General features: G+C 58.0%; 1 protein-coding gene and 1 long non-coding RNA gene across 2 annotated transcripts in view; one reads left to right on the top strand and one right to left on the bottom strand.

Annotated features, from left to right (window-relative positions):
- Positions 1 to 19,492, top strand: part of RGS12 (regulator of G protein signaling 12) — a 116,089-nt gene that overhangs the window by 48,388 nt on the left and 48,209 nt on the right. The window contains exon 4 of the mRNA XM_055589233.1: positions 14,038 to 14,059. Coding sequence (XP_055445208.1) covers positions 14,038 to 14,059 — 22 coding nt within the window. The remainder of the gene's footprint in view (positions 1 to 14,037; positions 14,060 to 19,492) is intronic.
- LOC129658157 (uncharacterized) lies at positions 851 to 3,999 on the bottom strand. The gene is made up of 5 exons (XR_008717296.1): positions 3,875 to 3,999; positions 2,892 to 3,017; positions 2,569 to 2,789; positions 1,692 to 1,895; positions 851 to 1,203 (listed from the first exon to the last, which is right to left on the bottom strand). It is a non-coding gene; the product is annotated as an uncharacterized LOC129658157 (long non-coding RNA).

Raw genomic sequence — 19,492 nt, 5'->3', positions numbered from 1 at the left:
CGCAGCGACCCTGAAGACACACGAGCCCCTCCCTTCTGAGACGACAGACTGTGATCAGGAGACAGGCAGTGACTCGAGGCAGCATCGCCACAGGCCGCCTGACCACTGCAGCATGACCGGGCTGACGCCCAGCCACCTCGGGATGGACGGGCAGGTGTCACGGGGCAGGTGGGCTGACGTCCAGCCACCTCGGGATGGACGGGCAGGTGTCACGGGGCGGGCGGGCTGACGCCCAGCCACCTCGGGATGGACGGGCAGGTGTCACGGGGCGGGCGGGCTGACGCCCAGCCACCTCGGGATGGACGGGCAGGTGTCACGCGGCAGGCGGGCACTGCAGAACTCTCTGCACGCTCCGTCCACGTAGCTGTGGCCCGGGGTGGCATGTCCAGCGCAGAACCATAGAGAGAAGTGGGCACCGGTGACGCTTTTCCCTGTGACCTGCGGGGGCGTTATGGGCTTCACGCTGGCTCTGCTTGTTCTCTGTTCTGAACGGGTAGCTTCCCGGGAGTGCCACGTGCACGATCGTGTGTCCTCCGGGCCTGTGAGTGCTGAGTGGGCAGTGCAGCCCGCAAGCCTCAGAGGGGTGTGCAGGAGGGCAGGGGGCAGGAGGGCGCCTCAGATGGATGTGCAGGAGGGGACCGGGAGGGAGCCTCAGAGGGGTGTGCAGGGGGGTGGGGCAGGAGGGCGCCTCAGATGGATGTGCAGGAGGGGACCAGGAGGGAGCCTCAGAGGGCTGTGCAGGGGGGTGGAGGCCAGGGAGAGGAGAGGTGCGCTGGCGGGTGGAGGCGTGGGGGTTCCTCCCTGGGGGGATCCTGAGACAGGAGGTGTGGAAGCAACAGGTGAGTTTCTGTATGTTGTGGTCCTGACCATGGCAGGCAGTCACTGAGAGACAGGGACCTGAGAGGTGGGGCAGGAGACTGGGTTAGCAGAGGTCCGCCCCTGCCCGCAGGTGTACAGCCGGCCTCGGAAGGAGGTCCTCGCCTCTGCGTGACATCTTCAAGGTGCCCAGGACCTTGAAGGGGGGTCCAGGTGTGGGAATCCGAGCTGAGCAGCACAGGCCTGGGGGGGCAGCGGCGCTGGAGCCCAGCTCCCAGGAGCTGACCCTCTCGCCCCCACTGCCAGCCGTGCTGTGTGTGGAGCCGGGTGGGCCTCTGCTGACCGTGGGCAGGAGTCTTCGCGCCTGCTCCCTCCGCCAAGGGCCACCTGTGAGTGGGTCCCGGAGCTGTGACAGGACTGGCAGTGCCCAGTCTGGACAGCAGGGGGCACTGAGGCCATGCGTTTCCCTCCCCGGGAGCGAGTCCAGACTCTCCTCTGGGGAGCAGGGTAGGGGCACTTGGGGAGGAGGGTGGCTCTCCGTGGTCCCTCCAATGCTGGTGTTGGACACGTGAGCTCTGTGGAGATGACCCACCAAAGCAAAGGCAGGGGACCCCGAGCTGGACCTCAGATCTGAGACTGACAGAGAGGTTCAACCTTCCAGCCCCTGGCTCACCTCTGGGGTACTCTGGGCAATTTACAGAGTTCACATGTTCTGGGGTGAAATCTCCCCAGACATTTCGAAACAAGCTCTTTTTACCTGTTTCTTACTTTTGCTGCTTTGCTCTTTCTAGGGAAATTCAACTTGGATTTTTGCTTCTTTTGGTCCGTCCCTGCTAGTGTACTCTTTGAATTCGTTACGTAGGAAAGAATCTTACCTCTCGCTGAGATCCTGTTGACTTCGGGCACATGCTGGGGTCCCCCAGTGCCTTGTCTCCTCCTTCAGGGACTGTTTATGGAACACCCGCTGGATGTGGACAGCCCTGCCCGACACTGCTGCCAGCCCTGCCCCGGAGGACTGGCTTCCCGGCCGGACGGGTGGACGCGAGCGGTGGCCGTCGGGTTTAGAAAGGGTCCCTCGGCTGCTTTGCCAAGAGTAAACAGGAGGGACGTTGGGGCAGGAAGGGGCCCTTAGGATTACCTTTGGGGCCATGCGGTGGTCTGGGTGAGGGGAGGGCTTAGGGAATGGGGGGCTTGGGCCAGTGGACGGCGAATGGTCAGATGTCTCACCTCAGACTCGAGAGTCCCACCCGGGGGTCACAGCTGACACCAGGCAGCTGCAGGAGGCCAGCGGGGAGGAGCTGGGGGCAGGCGAGGCTGGTTTCCCGGGCACCTCCCCTGATGGTCACCATGGTCACTGTGGATGCCCCGCCTCTTCCTCGGGAAGTGTTGGGCATCCCCGAGGGTGGGTAGTCTGACCTTCGCTGGCCTCCTTCTCCTGGTTCGGGTTAGGGGCCCGCCTCCTTTCGGAGGGGTGGGAGCCAGGGCCCTCTCTGAGCTTGTCCACCCTTGTCCCCTCGGCCAAGCCGGACAGCTCCATGCCACTGGCATGTGCCAGGCTTCTTGGGGCCGTGCTGGACTTCTCGCCCCGTCCGTCTCTGAGCCCACCCCATCTGGCGATAGGTCGACACCACCAGGAGCCGGTGGGGGGTGTGGTGGGTGCTCAGAATGTCTGGTCCCTCGCTCCAGGGGGCCCGCCAGGCTCTGCCACCCAGGGTGCCACCTGGCAGAGGGGCGTTGTGGCCCGATTCTCACCTCTTCTCTTTCTCTCTTCGCCCTGTGGACAGCAGAGGAGGGGCAGACTGATAGCCAAAGGGGAGACATAGAGAGCCCCAGAGAGACAGAGGAACCCGGAGGGCGCAGCTCCACATGGACCTGGCGGGGCTGGGCCGCCTTTCGGGCTGCGTGTGATAATAAGATGCGTGAAGTGACGCCCTGCTGCTTGTGCAGGCTCACAGGGACGTCTGTGCAAGACGCTGAAAAGACAGACCAAGAGGGGACCTGAGTGGCTGAGCTCCGGGACGCAGGGCTTCCCGCCGTACCAGGAGATTGTGCCTGTGGGCGGGCCTGTCCCATACCTCTTTTCCTTCTTGGTCCCTGGTGGTCGTGGCTAGGCTCTGTCTGGAGGCCTTTGCAGACTGCTGTCCTCTGCTCTGGCGAGGGGTCACCGCCTGCCCCCAAATCCTATGAATGAGTGCACAGCCCTCGGAAGTCAGCGAGGAGGATGGTCAGGGTCACAGAGTCAGGGGCTCGGCTGATCCCCACGAAAACCGCAGGGTCACCCCCCAGTTGGGTTTCCTCTGCACGTGTGCCTGTGTGTGTGTGCATGCTGGAAGGGGAGGCCGGGGAGTGCAAAGGAGATTGCCGCGTCCCACTTGTGTCTCAGTCCTGCCACCATGGGCGTGAAGGGGACCTCCACGCGCTGGAGGGCACCCCCTTTCCTTAGAGACGGGGCCCTGCCCAGGAAAAGGCTCTGAGGCCCCTCCAGTCCGGCAGGTGCCTGAGGCCCTTGTGTCCCGGGGCCCCCTTCCTGGGCGGGGCAGCCGTGCCCTCCCTGCCCCCCAGGTGCCTGCTCCCTCCCTCTCCTCGCTGGCCCTCACGGCCCCCAGTGTCCTCCCTGCTCCTGGCTGCCCTCCCGTGCTCCCTGAGGTGGAGGTGGCGGCCTCGGCTCGTTCCCCACTCCTGCTTCCGTGTGTTTATCGTGTGAGAACGGGTCCGAGGCCGGGCCGGAGCCGCCTGTTGTCTGCGAGCTGCCGTCCTGGCCGCGCCCTGCGCTTCTGCAGTAAACACGGCCGGCGTCGTGGAGTCTGTGCACCAGACATTCCCGCTGGCTGCCTGCGCCTTTCTCCCCCAAAGCCGAACAAGGTGGAGCCCCAGGCCGGCCCTCTTGCCCGCAGCCCTGGGCAGGGTGCCCCCAGGAGCCCCTCGGATGAGGCCCTGGGCGCCCGCACATTCAGAGCTGAGCAGGTGCCCTGCAGGGCTCCCTTGCTTCTGGACACAGGGCTCTTTCTCTTCCTGCTTCCCTTTTAAGTTAAAACAGGACCTGCCACGGCTCTCTCACTTTGAGGCCATGCCGGGTGGTGGGACCAGACCGAGCTGAAGGTGGAGCAGAGGCCCTGCTGGGGCCAGGTCTCAGGAGCCCTCCGTTCTGGGCTGGGCCCACGCTCGTGTGCACGTGGAGCTCATAATAGACCCGTCGGCGGCTGTAATTAAGGCTGCGCCCTGCACCACGCGGCTAGAAAACAAATTCTCTGCAGCTGCTGTGCTGACTGAGAAACTGCCCCTATCAGCTGAAGTTTTATTCTTCTGATTTGGGAGAGGAAATACTTTAAAAATGATCTCACGGCATGATTTATGTGAACGGCTTTTTTTTTCTTTGTGGAGACAATTGAGATAGAGCCTGAATCCCGGCAGACCACAGCTTCCTGCAGTGTCCTGTTGCCAGGGTGACGGAGGGAGCGGATGGAACTTCATCTGAAATGCCTTTAAACTTTCTGACGTGCACAGGCGTGCGGCGAGGCTGAGTGCTGTGTTTCAGAGCTGCGTGCCTGGAGTGGGTAGGAAGTCCTCCAGTCTTAGGATGAATTCGGAGAAAGGGTTGCTGGAGGAGACCCACGTTTTAAACAGCCAGCAGGTAGGCCACTCCAGATGTTTTTGTCGCTTACAGAATTGTTGAGGAAGCCTGGCGTCTCGGGTACAGCTTTATTTTCAGCCTGTTAGTGAATGGTGGCTTTTAAGTGTAAACTTTGAAAATGTTTTTCTTGTGTTTGCATCTTGGAGCTTGAAGTGTGTCCCATGGAGATAATAAAAGCCCGGCCCTGGGACCACAGACCCACACCCCGAGTGAGGCTGGGTTGGGAGTCCCTCACGCCAAGTCCCCTCAACCCCTCGGGGAGACACTGCCCGCATCCCGAGTCAGCCGCACGGGGAGCAGCAGCAGAGCCTCGTCCTCACCATAGAGACTGCAACAGATGTGCAAGATGAGTGAATTTAGATTTCGACGACATATCTGTATTACAATCATCTTTTACTTTTTAAATTGCTGTTTTATAACATTTTTTCTTTTTTAACAGTTGAAGTATAGTTTTCTTTTTCTAAAAAATTGATTTGCAATCTGTTAGTTTCAGGTGTACAGCCAAGTGACTTGGTTGTGTATGTAGTATTTTAAAATGGACCGAGCTGGTTGTGCTTCATATACATGCGCAGGAAACTACTGGCAAGCCTATTCCTGATTGATTAGTATCTGAGCTTATAAACGTGAACTTACTGTAAAACGTTTTGAAAAGCTTTGAGAGTAGGAATCTGGCTGCGTTGTGTTGAAGTAAAGGCAAAACCACATTGCTATTATTTACAGAAGATCGTCCCTCGTTACCGGGGACTGGTTTAAATTCATCCTTTCCTGGGAGCTGTTTCATCCTAGCATGATCTCCGGACATCTAATTAGAGCATTCTGTAGAGAGGAGAGGAGAAGCTGCTCACTTAGAGGTGACTGGTTGGGATGCTGGGTTTAGGAACATGACTGCATCGGCTTTTCAAATAGGAAACAGAAATAGGTCTGCCGGGCAGGTCGAGAGTTGTGCCTATGAAGGAAGGGCAGGTGTTAATGGATTTTAAAAACACACTTCGTGTGTATTTTGAGAACTCCCTGTGCTAATAAAGCTCCCTCGAGAGGGTGGGGAGCCGCTTTGATGTTTACGGGCGTGCCTGCTGCGTGCTGCCTCTGGCCGTCCCTGCAGGAGCAGGACTGGGCTCCTGTTTGTCCACTCGTGTCTCTCTGGAACGTGAACTTCGGAAATACTGGGTCCCGTACACACGTACCGGTTAACCAGTACTAATTTGTATTACATGTAGGCTGCATTTCCGTTCCCATAGTATACAGAGGCAAGTTTTAGAAAAGGTTGTTTTTTTATTTTGAGTGAAAAAAAAATCACTAGAAACCTGCCTTTTATTTGCCTGCATAATGATTTGGATTCATTTTGAAATTTTGCAAATGCTCAACCCAGCGAATAAGTTGTTCGCCGAGGGTGTGAACGAGTCTGGTTGGTGTGGTCCTGTTTTAAGCAACAGAAAATTGCAGGAAGGTGGTGGGGTGGTGGGCAGTCCTGAGGCGCTGGCTGGCTCTGCCCGCGGGCCAGGGGCAGGGGGCATAGGGCAGAAAGTGCTGTGGCCTCCAGCTCAGTCCTCGAGAGAGAAGTCTTGAGGTGAAGGGCACTGGTCTGGGGTGGCCACGTGGGAGGGGCCCCTGCCCTTGGCGGCTCTGAGCCTCAGATTGTCCGTCATCAGAGTGGGGGTGTCTCGGGCGCTCTGGGGCCCTGTCCTCAGTGGATGGGCCCAAGGAAAGCCGTGACTGAAGAACTGTGACTCGGAAGCATCTTTCACCTTGGAGAGGAGGACCCGTGGGCCTTGAGAGGAGGCATCTCCCAGGACCACTTGAGATGCTCCTGGGGTGTGACCCAGAAGGAGGCTGGGTGTGACCCGAGGCTCTCACTGCCGTCGGCCCATCCGTGTCCCCGTCTTGTAGGCACGAGGTGCAGCGGAGCGGACTTTGGACTCTAGGACCCGCCTATTTGCCGGTCCCAAGCGATCCACCGTACTTCAACCACCGCACGGGGGGCGGGGGACGTGCTGGTCCAGCCTCGGGTCAGGATTTGTTGCAGGAAGAAAGAGAGCTTAGGTGGGCTTTCTCCGTGGACCCCTTGGAGCCCCCTGCCGTGTCTGATCAGCTTGCTGGAGTGGGGCCGTGGCTGTCCGTGCTGTGGCTGGGCTGCCGTCCAGGAGGCGGGCACAGAGCTCGCCCGGCCTGAGCGGTCTGGGGCCTGAGCCTGTGCTGTGCAGGGCTGGCGAGTTCCAGGGTCCGGCCACCGCCGCTGCTCTCGGGTTTCAGACTGCCCACTGGGGTGCGGGCGCAGGCCCCCCTCTCAAGGTCTGGGCCTCAGGGCACCGCCTGGGCACTGCCCTCTGTGACCTGATACCGCTGTGCTCTCACTCGGCCAGACCCGCAGTCAGCGTCCTCCGTGCCCACCAGGCGGAGACGTTTGAGCCCCTGGGGCGCCTGCTCGGGTGGCCGGGCCGGAAGGTCAGTCGGTCCTGGGGGTCCTGGGCGTGAAGACAGTCACGCCACGTCGTGCAGTGGCGGGCTTGTCACTCAGGCGGTCTCTGCAAGGGTCGGACGTGATGAGTGTGTGGCCCTCTCCTCGGCCAGCTTTACTTCTGTGTGCTGGGCTCTGGGTGGCACGTGGACTGAGAAGGCTGTACCGTGAGGAACAGCACCGGCGTCTCTTCCGGGTGGCCCGGGGCCTTTCCGGGCAGCGCTGGGCAGAGAGCTGGGGCTGCGGGTCAGGGGGCTGCTCCAGTGGGCAGGCCCTCGAGTGGGACACCCCAGCGGCTTGGGCCCGCCCGCCCCAGGCCTCTTCACCCCAGAGCTGCCCGGAGCGGGGACGTCCGTCCGTCTGGACCGGCCACTTTGCCCCTTGGTCTGTGGGCTGCACAGACGCCTTTATTACCTTTTAAGGCTCTGGTCCCCGTGAGAGGAAGGCTGAGGGAAGCTGTTGTCTTCCCCATTCTCCACGTCTTCCCCTTTCTCTCTCGGAGGCGGTCACCCTGAGCTGGGCTTTCCCTGCGCCACTCTCGAGACCACACTGTCGTGCCTCTGGTCTCCTCGCGTGCCCACAGGCGGCTCCTTTCTCCCCTCCAGCCCACAGCAGTTCTCGTCGGGCAGATGTGGAGGCTGGGCTCACCTCCTCTGGCGTCGCGTCCCAGCTGCCACCCAGGGGCCGCCCTTCCTACCTGCGTCTGCAGACCCAGAGACGAGCACGTGCCCCCCGCAGTATGTGCCTGCTCCTGCCTCAGGCTCGACCCTGGAGCCCGGAGGTCAGCAGGCCCCTGGGCTCGGCCCTCCGAAACCCTCTTGAGTCCATCTGACTTCACGCTCCTTGCCTGCCTGGGGCCCTGGGGACCCTAATTCTGTGTCATGTGCTTTGGGGCACCCGCGCCCCCCCTGCCCTACCCCGGATGGCTGGGCCTTAACTTGCTGGGTTGGTTTCCAGCCCTGGCAGGAGCGCCCGAGTGGCAGGTTTAAGGCAGTGGGCACCCCATGTCTGGAGGAGCCTGAGCTTGGCTGAGCAAGTGGAAGCTGTCCCAGCAATCCCCCCACTTCTGGCGCCCCCGACCCAGGGCCAGCCCCACCCCACCCCACCCCCACCCCCACCCCATGGCTGGGTCTCACCTTCATGAGAAAGCGTGTTGTGAAGCTGGGCTTCAAGTTCAGCTGCCAGGGGCCCTGGGCTCTGGCGGCAGTCAGTGGCTGCTGATGTAGAAGGTGCTTCTGACGAGCGGGTCTGTCCAAGGCTGTGCAGTGCGTGTATGTGCTGACCCGCGCTGTGGGTGTCCAGCTGTCTGTAGGGACGCGCCCTCTGTGACGCCTGCCCTGGCCATGCAGTGGGGCGCAGGTCTTCCTGCAGGTGGGCCGGCCGGTGGGGAAGGTCTCTGTCTTGATGTGGCAGGAAGGCCAGAGGGTCCTCATGTAAAGTCGGATGCTGCCCCCAGCCCGCAGTGTTCACGTGGCGCCCACGTGCCACCTCGTCTGTGTGACGCTGGACTTTTAAAGGTTTTGTAATGAGTGATCTGGGGCTTTTCCAAGGGCAGGGCAGAAATACTAGCTGTTAAATTCTTAGGAAAATGCTGTGATTGTGGGTTTTCAGTTTCTCTTGATTTTATTGGGGCTTGAGGAGCTCTTTGGGACACACACACACACACACACACACACATGCAGAGGGGAGGCTCAGAGCCGTTCTGAGCTGGGCGCTGCCTTTTTTGGCCGCGGGCCTCCCTGCCCATCCCCGCGCCGCCCTGTGTCCAGCCGCTCCGTCTGTCGCTGGGCAGCGCTGAACACACCCGTGGCACCGTGGCTGTGTTGCCGCCCCGGCCTCTGGGTCACGGGCACCCTCTGTGGTAGAGTCAGGGTGAACTAAGTGCCTCCTCTTGGCCTGCGCGTGAGCCTGTCATGTTGGTCTAGTCCATCTTATCCCATTTTTCTCATAAATGCTGCTTACAACCCACTGGATTGATTTCACAGCTCCTTCAAGTGTTGAAGCTGAGTGTGAAGACCCCTGCGCTCGAGGCGCAGAGGGGCCCCCCCGGTTCAGTGGCCCTCTGTCCCACCCCTGGGGGTCTTCCCTGCCCCCCCACACCATGCCCTGCTCTCTTCTGTGCTCTGTCCAGCAGGGAGTCGCCTTAAAACTTAGATGAGCAAGACTTTCAAAGGCGAAATGAATATATATTAGATGCAGATTGGATTGTTGAATTCTTAAGGTTTTTTTTTCATTGGGATTATTTGAACTTCTTTTCTTTTTCTCAAAATGTTTGGTACCAATGGGTAAGTTGCAGGCCTTTGTCTCTTATTTAGGAGTCAGAGATGGTTGTTTAATATTTCTTATGCCCAAGGTAGGAAATTTTTTCATTGGCTCAAAATTGAAAATGTATACAACTGTGTATTCCTATATACTAAGTAGTTATGAAATTATATATTGTAATAACTGCAATGGTCCCAGTGTTACTGACAGAATCAGCCTTGATAAATCAGAATCAGCGTTCTTCATGTAAATAATTTAAAACTTTCAAAATGTTAATTCAGAATAAAATATCCACACGTGTGTGTGGTCCAGATGAATTTCCTGCTGGGAATAAATCCCAATCAGTCAGCACTGAACTGTCAGGCTGACCTAAGAAATAGAAATTGTTTGAACTTAAATTACTTATCTAAAATACTTTAAAGTTTTTAAAAGCAAATGTTTTTACATTAGTGTAAACTCCAGGCTTAGGGAGCCGCAGACCTTTTTAGGGCTGTTTAGTTATGGTTTGTGTTTAAATCTTAAGCACAGAGAAATGCTCACTTTCTCGAACCTTTTAGCTAGCGGCTTTTTCTTCTTTTTTTTTGTGGCTGCCGTTGTTATAAGAATAGCATGCCAACATGGGAATGTGGGAAGAACGCAAGGCGGACAGGCTAATGAAAACTCATCATTAATACAGACTATGCTGGCTATCAGGACAGTTAGGCGTGTGGAGTTTTAACTTGTGAAAGTGTTTAAGAATGCCAAGAAACTTGGGGGTGCCTCACTTCAGAAGTGCTGAAGTGTTGCAAGCAAGGCTTGAAAAGGGTGATTTGGTCAGAACTGGGCATGTCAGTCCCAAGGCCAATAGAAACGACTTGGGGGTTGGCCGCGTTCCCCCAGCTGTTGCAGCAAGTTGCGGGCCTGCACCCCCTCGTCCGTTCCTACGTGGGGCGCTGGCCGCCTGCCCCCGCGACAGCGCCTGTCACCTGTGCGCCCTGTGCCACCCCGTCCAGCCTCGTCTCCGGTTACAGTGAAGCCCCCTGCATGCCCCGTAGCCTGCTTCTGCGTCCTTCTCGAGAGGGCCAGGGGTCAGGCGCCGACGAGGGACCCAGGGGCCCCTTCCGGGCGTCAGATGCCACTTCAGAGGTGTCCCGGCCGCCCTTCCAGGTGTGTACTGGTGGACGGAGCAGATGCTAGATGGCAGGTGGTCTGGAGGGAGTCAGCACCTGCTTCTCCAGGAGTGTGAAACCTGGAGGAGGCCGAGGCTTTCCGTCCAGGGGATGACACAGGGCGCTCTCCCTGGTTTCACGTCCGGGTTCACCTCGGGCTGGGCCGGAAACAGTTGCCAGGTTAACAAGTCGTGAGCAGACGTGGGAGACGGTGAGGAAGGGCCGTGCGGCTGCTTCCCGGCCGGTCTCCAGTGCGTCCTGTCAGGAGCCACCCTGGGAGCCTGCCTCTCCTCAGGGGCCCTTGGCAGAGGCCAGTGTGGGCAGGGATGCCAGCTGCTGCAGGGGGACCCTGAGTGCACAGACACACACACACACACACCACACACCAACACAACACACACACACAACACACGCACACACACATACCAACACAACACACACACAACACACACACACAGACACATCACACACACACCACACACACACACCACACACACCACACACACACACCACACACACCACACACACACACACCACACACGCCACATACACATCACACACACACACACCATACACACCACACACACACACACCACACACACCACACACACACACACCACACACACCACACACACACACCACACACACCACACACACACACCACACACACCACACACACACCACACACGCCACACACACACACACCACACACGCCACATACACATCACACACACACACACCATACACACCACACACACACACACCACACACACCACACACACACACCACACACACACACACCACACACACCACACACACACATCTCACACACACACACCATACACACCACACACACACACACCACACACACCACACACACACATCTCACACACACACACACAAGGGCCACCAGCTGTGACTCCTCAGGCGCCGAGAGCTTGGGAAGTCCTCTCGGCACAGTTGCCCAAAGTTCAGACAGGGCAGGAAGTTCGTCATCTGAGGCTGTGGCTTACAGACTCTGAGCCCCTCTGGAAAATGCTGAACAACTGAGACTTGCACCAGGAAGCCTGTCCCGGTGGGCGTCCTGGAGGAGTCCGGGCGGGCTGGGGCTGGCCCGAGGTGCTGGGCGCGCGTGCGCAGGAGCGCCTCGCCCGGCCACCCGCCGCTGCTGTCAGGGCGCTTCTCTCAGGTCTGTCTGGAGTTCCCAGGTTTTCTCTTCCATCTCCGATCTCTGGTAACCACTCTACGGAGTACCTCTGCAGTTCCAACAATTGTGGATTTCATCGTCAATCATCCCGTAGGATTATTTTTAAATCTACCACCCTGCTTCTCTCTTTTTTTTTGAAACCTTTGTGTCTTCACAATTTCGTAGTCATTTGACATCTGCATTGACCTTTGCAGTATCTGAGATTCTGTTCATTGCTGTTTCTGCTTGTTCTTTCTCAGGGGGTTTTCCCTTAGGCTTAGGGGAGTTTTGAGCTCATTTCTAGGTGGGCTCATGCTCTTGGAACTTCTGTGGGCCTTGCCTGGCCACTTCTTCCCAGACGGTTTGTGTTTGTGGCTGTGGAGCTGGGGCTCTTCACTCCGGGAGCGTCCAAGTGAGGGGACACGCACCCCTCAGCCCTGAGGGCCTCCGTTCCCTCACCGCTCCTCCTGCAGGGGGCCCTTGCTTCCTTTAGAGCAGTGTTGTGTTAGAAAGCAGGCGAGTTTCTATGCTCGCTCCACAGTGTTTCTGTAAATCGACAGCTGCTGTAAAGCACGCTTGGGGACCTTTACCTGGATCTGCTCACCCTGTACCAGAGGGCCCCCTTCCAGAGCCTCTGCAGCCGCAGGTCTGCCCTGCTGGCCCTGTCCCCTCTGCCCAGCCGGCCCAGCCTCCCCATGGGCAGCCTGTGCTCACCGGCCACCTTCTCAGCTTCAGAGACACTCTTCTCTCCGGGATCTTCGTGCATTTGGGGGATGTGTGTAGAGATTCATTACTGCATTTTGTCCAGTCTGCTAAAGCCTGAGTTTCGGCTTTAGCTGTGACCATACATGGAGTGAACCACGTCCTTCACGTTGGTGGATTTTACATTTTCTGACTTGCTTTTCAGAAGTTATTATTGATGGTGTTTCTACTTTTGTGTATGGCCTTGCAGAGTTTCCTCTCGCAGTCTCAGGGAGTGAGTTGCCTTTGATATTACTGAATCTTCCCAGGCTCGCAGGTGACTTGTGGTGAGCGTGGCAGGAGGACAGTGTCCGGGAGCCCTCGTCCACCCTGGGGAGGGCCCCCGCTTCTCCACCGAGAACAGACCCTGCTGTGCGGGGCTGCTGGCTGCCCTGTAGCCTGTGCAGTGTTTGTGACCCAGGACTCAAGATGGTGTGAAGCCGTGACGAACCCGAGCCTAGGGCAGGACCCTGGAGGCCGGCCCCCGGGGGAGGAGGGCGGCTCACCGGGCTGGGCAGGGGTGAGCCCCAGGAGGTGCGGGCTCCGCCCTCCAGGTGGGGGGCGCTGGCACCAGGGTCAGGGGGGGCCGCACAGTGTGTGGGTGTGCAGTCGACAGGGACCACCGTTTCCACAATTGGGCCACGAACACCTGTTTTCACCCCCGGGTGGGGGGCTGTCCCTGGAAGCAGTGGTCTGGCACCTTCTCCCCACCTGTTTGCTCTTGGCCTTGGGGGTCTTGAGACGTGACCCCCGCTGACTAGGGAGGCCCCGGACCTGGGAAGAGGCCCCCCGTCACTCTCCACGCCCTGCTCTGGTCTCCCCTCGCTCTGCAGAGAGGAGGGCGTGCGAGGCCCGGGGCTTCTGCAGCGGGCTTCTTCTCGGGGCATGACTGCGGGCTGAGAGGCCAGGGGTGCTGCCTGCCCCAAGGCGTGCAGGCCCCGTGTGGCTGCCGTGGGGCCCTGCTTGCCTCTGGCCTGCCAGGCTGTGCCTGGGCTGTGACCAGGACTTGTCACAGAGGTGCTGCACCCACTCCCTTCCCGCGGGGCAGCTCCCTGGTATCTGTGCTGCCTCCACAGGTTCCTTCCCCTCTCCTGGCTTCTCTGGAGGCCCTCCTTCCACGATCCCAGGCACCTTCCCTAGGTCACAGCCTCAGAACTGCGTTCTCAGGAGGACTTGCTCAGCCGTCCCCATCAGAGAATTGCTCAATTGTTTGGAGCTCTCGGGACCCTCCTGTTGTCCCAAGACCTCTCTCCGCCGCCTCCTCCCTCCAGGCCTGGCTTGTCCCCACCTGCCTGCCCAGGGTGGCTGGGTCAGAGGTCCGGGCTGGCTGCAGGCCAGTCCTCCTCTGCCATCACCACCGAGGCGGATCTACCCCTGGGTGGGCCTGGGGTGAGAGCGCGGAGCAGGACTGCCATGTGCCCCGGGTCACGCGTCACTCTGGATGGACGGAGGGCAGACCTGCCTCCTGGGCTCGGGTGTGCCTGGCAGACTCAAGCCCGGGCTGGTGAGCCCGACTTCTAAGGCTGCTCCGAGGCGGTTACGAAGCCTGCGGTGTCAGACGTGCCAGGATCTGTTCTCCAGGGAGGAAGGGGACGGTCGCTCGGCAGCGTCCTGGCCTGGGGGCGGGGCGGGGCTCACCCAGGAAGCAGAGGGCCACTCCTCGGGAGGCGGCTGTGCCCGGGCACCTGCTCCCAGAGTGGGCTCGGCCAGAGGCTGGCTGCACTCCTCACGCGGACGTGCTGCCTTTTGACCGGTCATGAGGCCCAATTAACTCATGTCTCTCTCTCTTTTCTTTCAGTCCGCAACTGTGTCCGATGGGGGTAAGTCACAATTTCTAATGTCTATTTTTTATCATTTTTGACGAAGTTTCAAATGTGGGGTGTATTTGCTGTTGACTCACTCTGACGTTGTCGTCTCGGCGTTTCCACCTCTGGGGGGTGGGGGTGGTTCACCGGGGCCTGTTGGGGGGCCGTCACCGCCGGGCCCACCACCGTGTTTGGGAAGCTGTCTGTCGAGGACGCGCTGTCGTGACAGCGTCTGGGCTCGTCCCCGCGCGTCCCGTGGGGGCAAGTAAAGACCTGCCGCCCGCGCGGTGGAGCAGCTTGTTAGACCAGCGAGCCAGGCTTCAGAGCGCTCGCCGGACTGGGGCGGTTCTGGGGGTTCGGCGAGACGCTCAGTGGCTGAATTTCCGTTTCTTAGGAAAAGTTAGTAGATGATTGGAACCTGTGGGACAAAGAGAAAAAAGCTTTCTTTCTGCCTTTAAGTGATTCCGTTCAGGGGATTCTTTTACTAGGACTGACCTGAAAGGAGGTGGCCAGAGACTTCCTGTTTCATTAAGTCATTCCTCTGATGTAACCCTTATCCCTTTGGCTCAGTGAGTTTTAAAAAGCTCTCCAGACTGACTTGGAGGGTTTCTCCCGAAAGTTCCTTGTTCCTTATAACACTCATAAAAGTCCTTGTGCTCACAGGTTTGTTTCTTTTTATGTGTTTTTAACGACTCTATTCTGTCTAATGACAGTTGAATCTTACAGTTTGTTAAAATGTAAAAAGTATCAGCATTTTATTTTCATCTATATGTTAACTTTGGGGGCCAAGAAGTGCCAGAGCTGGGGTCAGGGTTACCCTCTTTATTGTGAGCTGAAGAGAAACCAGGTTTTCTGGGTTTCTATTGCCCAACAACTGCTGACTTCAGTCCCGGGCCTTAGAAAGGGTGGCTGGTGGGTGGAAGGCGGGTGGGCACAGAGCCACCAGGAAGTGCCACCAGTCACCCTCTGCCCGTCGGGGTCCGTCCATGTCCAGCGTGGGAAGTACGAGAAACGCGCTGACACCCGACACTGAGACCAGATGGGTCCTAAAGGTTGTGTTCGCAGATTTATTTTTCTAGCAAAAGGAATTATGTTAACCTGCCTTATGTACACTGATAATCTTGTCATTTAATCACCTTAAGCTAAGAGTGGGAAAAACGTCCTTAATGAAAGGAAATAGGATGTAACCAAACCCAGGGCAGCAGTGAGCGGTTTTACAGTGTTCTGTTCACGTTAGCCTTTCTCCTGTGTGCTCATTTAGCTTTTCTGGTAGAAGGCATTTGTTTCTGCAAAAATTTATTTGTTTGAGAAGTTTATTTAATATGTTCAGTTTAATCATAGATGTTAAGCTGTATTCATCTGTTAAATTTTCTTCTGTCAGCAGTAGACACAGGAACCCCACAGCGTTTCATTAATACTGCATTTTACAGTTTCTGGAAAGCTTGCCGCGTGTCCTCCGTAAGGAAGTGGGGTCCCGGCTGGTGGCAGTGGCCCCTGCCCTGGGGGGCTCCCCTCCCCACCGTCATTCTCCCCCTACCCCGGGCCCGGTGCCGCTCGGGACGGCCCCTGCTCCGTGAGCCCCTCTGTGGAGAACAGGGCTGGGCAAGGCCGCTGTTTCATGAGCATGCCTTCAGGTGCAGGGGCTGCGGGTGACAGTCAAGTATATGTGTTCTGATGAGTTTTTCCCCACTTCTATTATTTCCCACCTTTAGTTTCTTTTCTGATCATAAATAAGGAGAAGAAGTGATCTCATTTATTTTACATGTTCGTCCTAGGAGGTATGTATTATTAAATATGTTCTGCCATCTTTACAAGTAAAAGCAGCTGGGCAGAAAGAGGGCCCCACAGACACCGAGTTAAGAGGCGGGGGTCAGGCTCTGGGGTCTCCCCCTCTCACCTGAGTGTCCCAGCCCCACCTGGGACCCTTCACTTCCCGATACCTGCTTCCTGGGGTCGCCTTCCCCTGTGTGGTCGGCAGCTGGTGAGAGGATCTAGGTGGGAGCCTGGAACGTGTCTCCACGCAGAGACGTCTCACGTTCGTGCCGAGCAGGAGATTCCGGCTCCGGGGCCGGGCGCTCCAGGAGCACACAGCTGCCGTGGGAAACGCGTCCTGCCCTGACTCAGGAGCCAGCTTTGGGGAGCGGCCTTTTCACAGGCTGGGATGGTTCCCACCTAGTCATCCCGTCTAGTGTGGGTGACTAATAGGTCAACACTAGATATTTTGTGTTCAGTTAACCTTGTTGGTGAGATCATTGGGCTTACTTACCTGTTGGACTCATTTCACACTTTATATTTTCACTGTGTCTGTTCTTGCCATATAGTTAGTTTCGTGGCTTTATTTTAAGGAGCTTGGACAATGCTGTGTTTGCAGTCTTTGTCAACGTGAAGTGTGTCTTCACCTTCTCTGGAGGAGAGGGGCCCAAAGCCCGAGACCACCCTGTATGGAGGGTTAGAGGTCAGTCTCTGTGGAGGGCAAACCCGGAGCTGGGCTGAGTCAAGGAGGCAGATTCTGCCTCAAGATCAGGAAGAACATTCTAGCCCTTGAGCGACATTTAAAAATGCAAGGATCTGCCTTGTGGCAAATCATCCACACGTGTGTTCACACTGCCGCCCCCAGCATTGGGACAGGCAGCGCTGTGAGCTGAACAGGCAGAAGCTTGGGGGGAGGGGGAAAGCCTTCCCCTGTTGGGGGGAAGGAGCCTTGCAGCCCCTGGACCTGGGCTTTGGTGCAAGGCAGCCTTGTTGTAGTAGAAGCTCATTCTCCTGTTTTCTTTCCTTCTTTTCCTACTCTGGACTGAGCGGCTTTGCCGGGGTGCCCCTCCCACCCTGCTCCCACGTCCTGGAAGGGCCGACTGTCCCTGTTGTCCCGGGACCTGCCCCTTGAGGCTGGGCAGTCGGGGGCTTTCGGGAGCTTTCGCGTGGATGCGCCCATCTGCAGGCACGGGTCGGGCTGTGACCCTGGGGACGTGGCTCTGGCACCTGGGGGCATGTCCACACGGCGCGTCCTCTCTGGCTGCTGCAGACACGCCGGCCTGACCTTTCCGGCCTCCAAGTACACTGGTCCCAGGGTCTCCCCACCTTTCTCCGTCTCTGCCTCTTGCAGCCTGGCACCTCCCGCTTCCTTCCCCGGTTCAGCCCACCTCACTGCTGACCTGGGCGCTGCCCACCTGGTGGGCAGGCTTCCTCCCCAGGACTCCCCTGGGTGCGCAGACGCACGGGGCCTCGGGGGCCTCGCACAGCGCCGTCTGCTGCCAGTGTCTCCCCGGCCGGGGGCAGCCCCCCAGAGCGCTGCGCTGGCCACCCAGCGCTCGCCGGAGGGTCAGCCAGGCTGCAGCCCCCGACAGTGCTGGCAGGGCGCCGCCGTCTAACGGTTTGCCCGTCGCTGTGCTCCCGCCACCCGGAGACCGAGCCCCCTGTGCGTGGCTTCAGGGCTGGCCTCGGCCCCCAGCACAGCAGTCACACAGGAGTGTCGGGTGCGTGAGTGTGGAGCTCAGGTTTTACTGTGTGGCAGCCACAGCCAGGGCCTGGCGGCTCAGTAAGACCTGCACTAGGCTGTTAGGGTGGTGGCCTTCTTAGTAACATCCTCTTAAAAAACCAGTCAAGCTCGGTAGAATCTGTTAAAACGCAACAGCAGACGGGTCCTCTGGACTCGTGGGGTGTAGCCCACCCTCTGATGATGCTCCGGCTTCCAAGGCCGGGGGACCCGAGGCAGCCAGCTTCCACGGGGATACCCGCAGTTTCCTTTGTCTTTCTCCAGAAGCTGCAGTTTACCACCTCTGATTAACAGACAAATAGTTTCGGGGTAGAGTGTGAGCTCCGTGCCATAAATGAATCAGCAGTACTTTGCAACATTCGATTATTGTTCTAACAGAAACTGGCCTTCAGAAATCGGGAAGAATACCTGAGACCAGAGACGTGCGTCCTCTAGTTCTGTTTGTTTGCTGAACGGAGACATTCTTTGAGTTTGTGTGTACCCCCTGCCCTGCCCTCTCCATCTGCCTTTTTCCGACAACGCGCAGCTTTGGTCAAGCAGTAGGGAGTGAAGAAGGGGGCAGGTTAGAAGAGGCCAAGAAGGCCTCCGCGCGGGGCTCCGTGGCCCCCAGCAGCCGAGGAGCCTGGCCGTCCAGCCCGGGGTGTCGCCCAGCGAGGGGCGCCGGCGTTGGCCCGTGAGCTGGGCCTGGCCTGAGCCAGCGCGGTCCGGGGGCCCAGGACGTGGGGAGGGCCGAGGTCTGGGGGCACCGCGTGCTGGCCTGTTCCTTTGTACCTGGTGGCTGAGCGCTGTGCTAGCTGGTTAGGACCGGTGGTGGTTGTGGTCCATATGGAGTGCGGCTGGGTGTATCAGGTTAAGCCGATGATGCTTTCAGGGACCAGGACCCTGTCGTAAAGCTGGGCTGTGAGGTGCCCTCAGAGAGAAGAGGCTGTGGGTGAGCCCAGCGCCCTGGTCCTGCTCGCTGCCCGCCCGTGCGTGTCGCCCTGACCCACCTTTGATGCCAGCAGCCTCTTCCTGCACAAGGCTTTCTTTTTCCCTTTTAAAAATTGTTTTATTTTGCTTTTCTCCAGCTTTACAGGGGTATAATTGATAAAAGATTGTGTGCTTAGGTACATGATGTGATACGCTGACATCCATACACGTGGGCAGAGTGACTGCGATGAAGCTGATTGACACCCGTGCTGCCGCACATGGGGCCTGCCGTGTGTGACGCGGCCCGCGAGGCCGACCATCCTCGCAGACACATGTACAGAACACCGTGCTTAACCGTAGCCACCACACCACAGGTCCTCCCCTCGCAGCGGAAACTCTGATCCCTTGGCCTGCATCTCCCCGTCCCCCGCCCCAGCCCCGGCAGCCACCGTCCTGCCCGCTGCTTCAGTGAGCTTGAATGCTGTGGGTTCCACAGACAGGAGAGCATGCGGTATTTGTCCTGTGTCGGGGTTGTATGTAGCATGTCCTCCAGATTTATCTACGCTGTATCGCAGGCAGGATTCCCTTCTTTTTAAAGACTGAATAATATTCCTTTAATGGAATTTTGGAACGGAATATTATAACGCCATCACCTCCTCGTCCGTTCATCCGTGGACACTGAAGTTGTTTCCATATCTTGACTGTTGTGAGTAATGTCGCAGTGAACGTGGAGATGCAGATGCTTTTGAGATTCTGTTTCATTTGCGTGAATGCCCAGGAATGAATTTCTGGATCATGTAGTCGTTCTAGTTTTGATTTTTTTGAGGGACTTCCCTACTGTTTTCCACGGCGGCTGCACCCGTGTCCATTCCCACCAGCAGTGTGGGAGGGTTCCCTTTTCTCCACACCCTCTTCAGCATTTCTCTCTTGTCCGCTTGGTAACAGACACGGCTGCCCACTAATGGGCGTGAGGTGCCGCCTCGTGATTCCGCTTAGCATTTCCTCAAGACTGCTGACGGTGAGCGTCTCTTCATGCACGTGTTGGC

The sequence above is a fragment of the Bubalus kerabau genome, chromosome 7, assembly GCF_029407905.1.
Source record: "Bubalus kerabau isolate K-KA32 ecotype Philippines breed swamp buffalo chromosome 7, PCC_UOA_SB_1v2, whole genome shotgun sequence".
NCBI lineage: Eukaryota > Metazoa > Chordata > Mammalia > Artiodactyla > Bovidae > Bubalus > Bubalus kerabau.
This window is presented reverse-complemented; position numbering and strand designations above follow the sequence as displayed.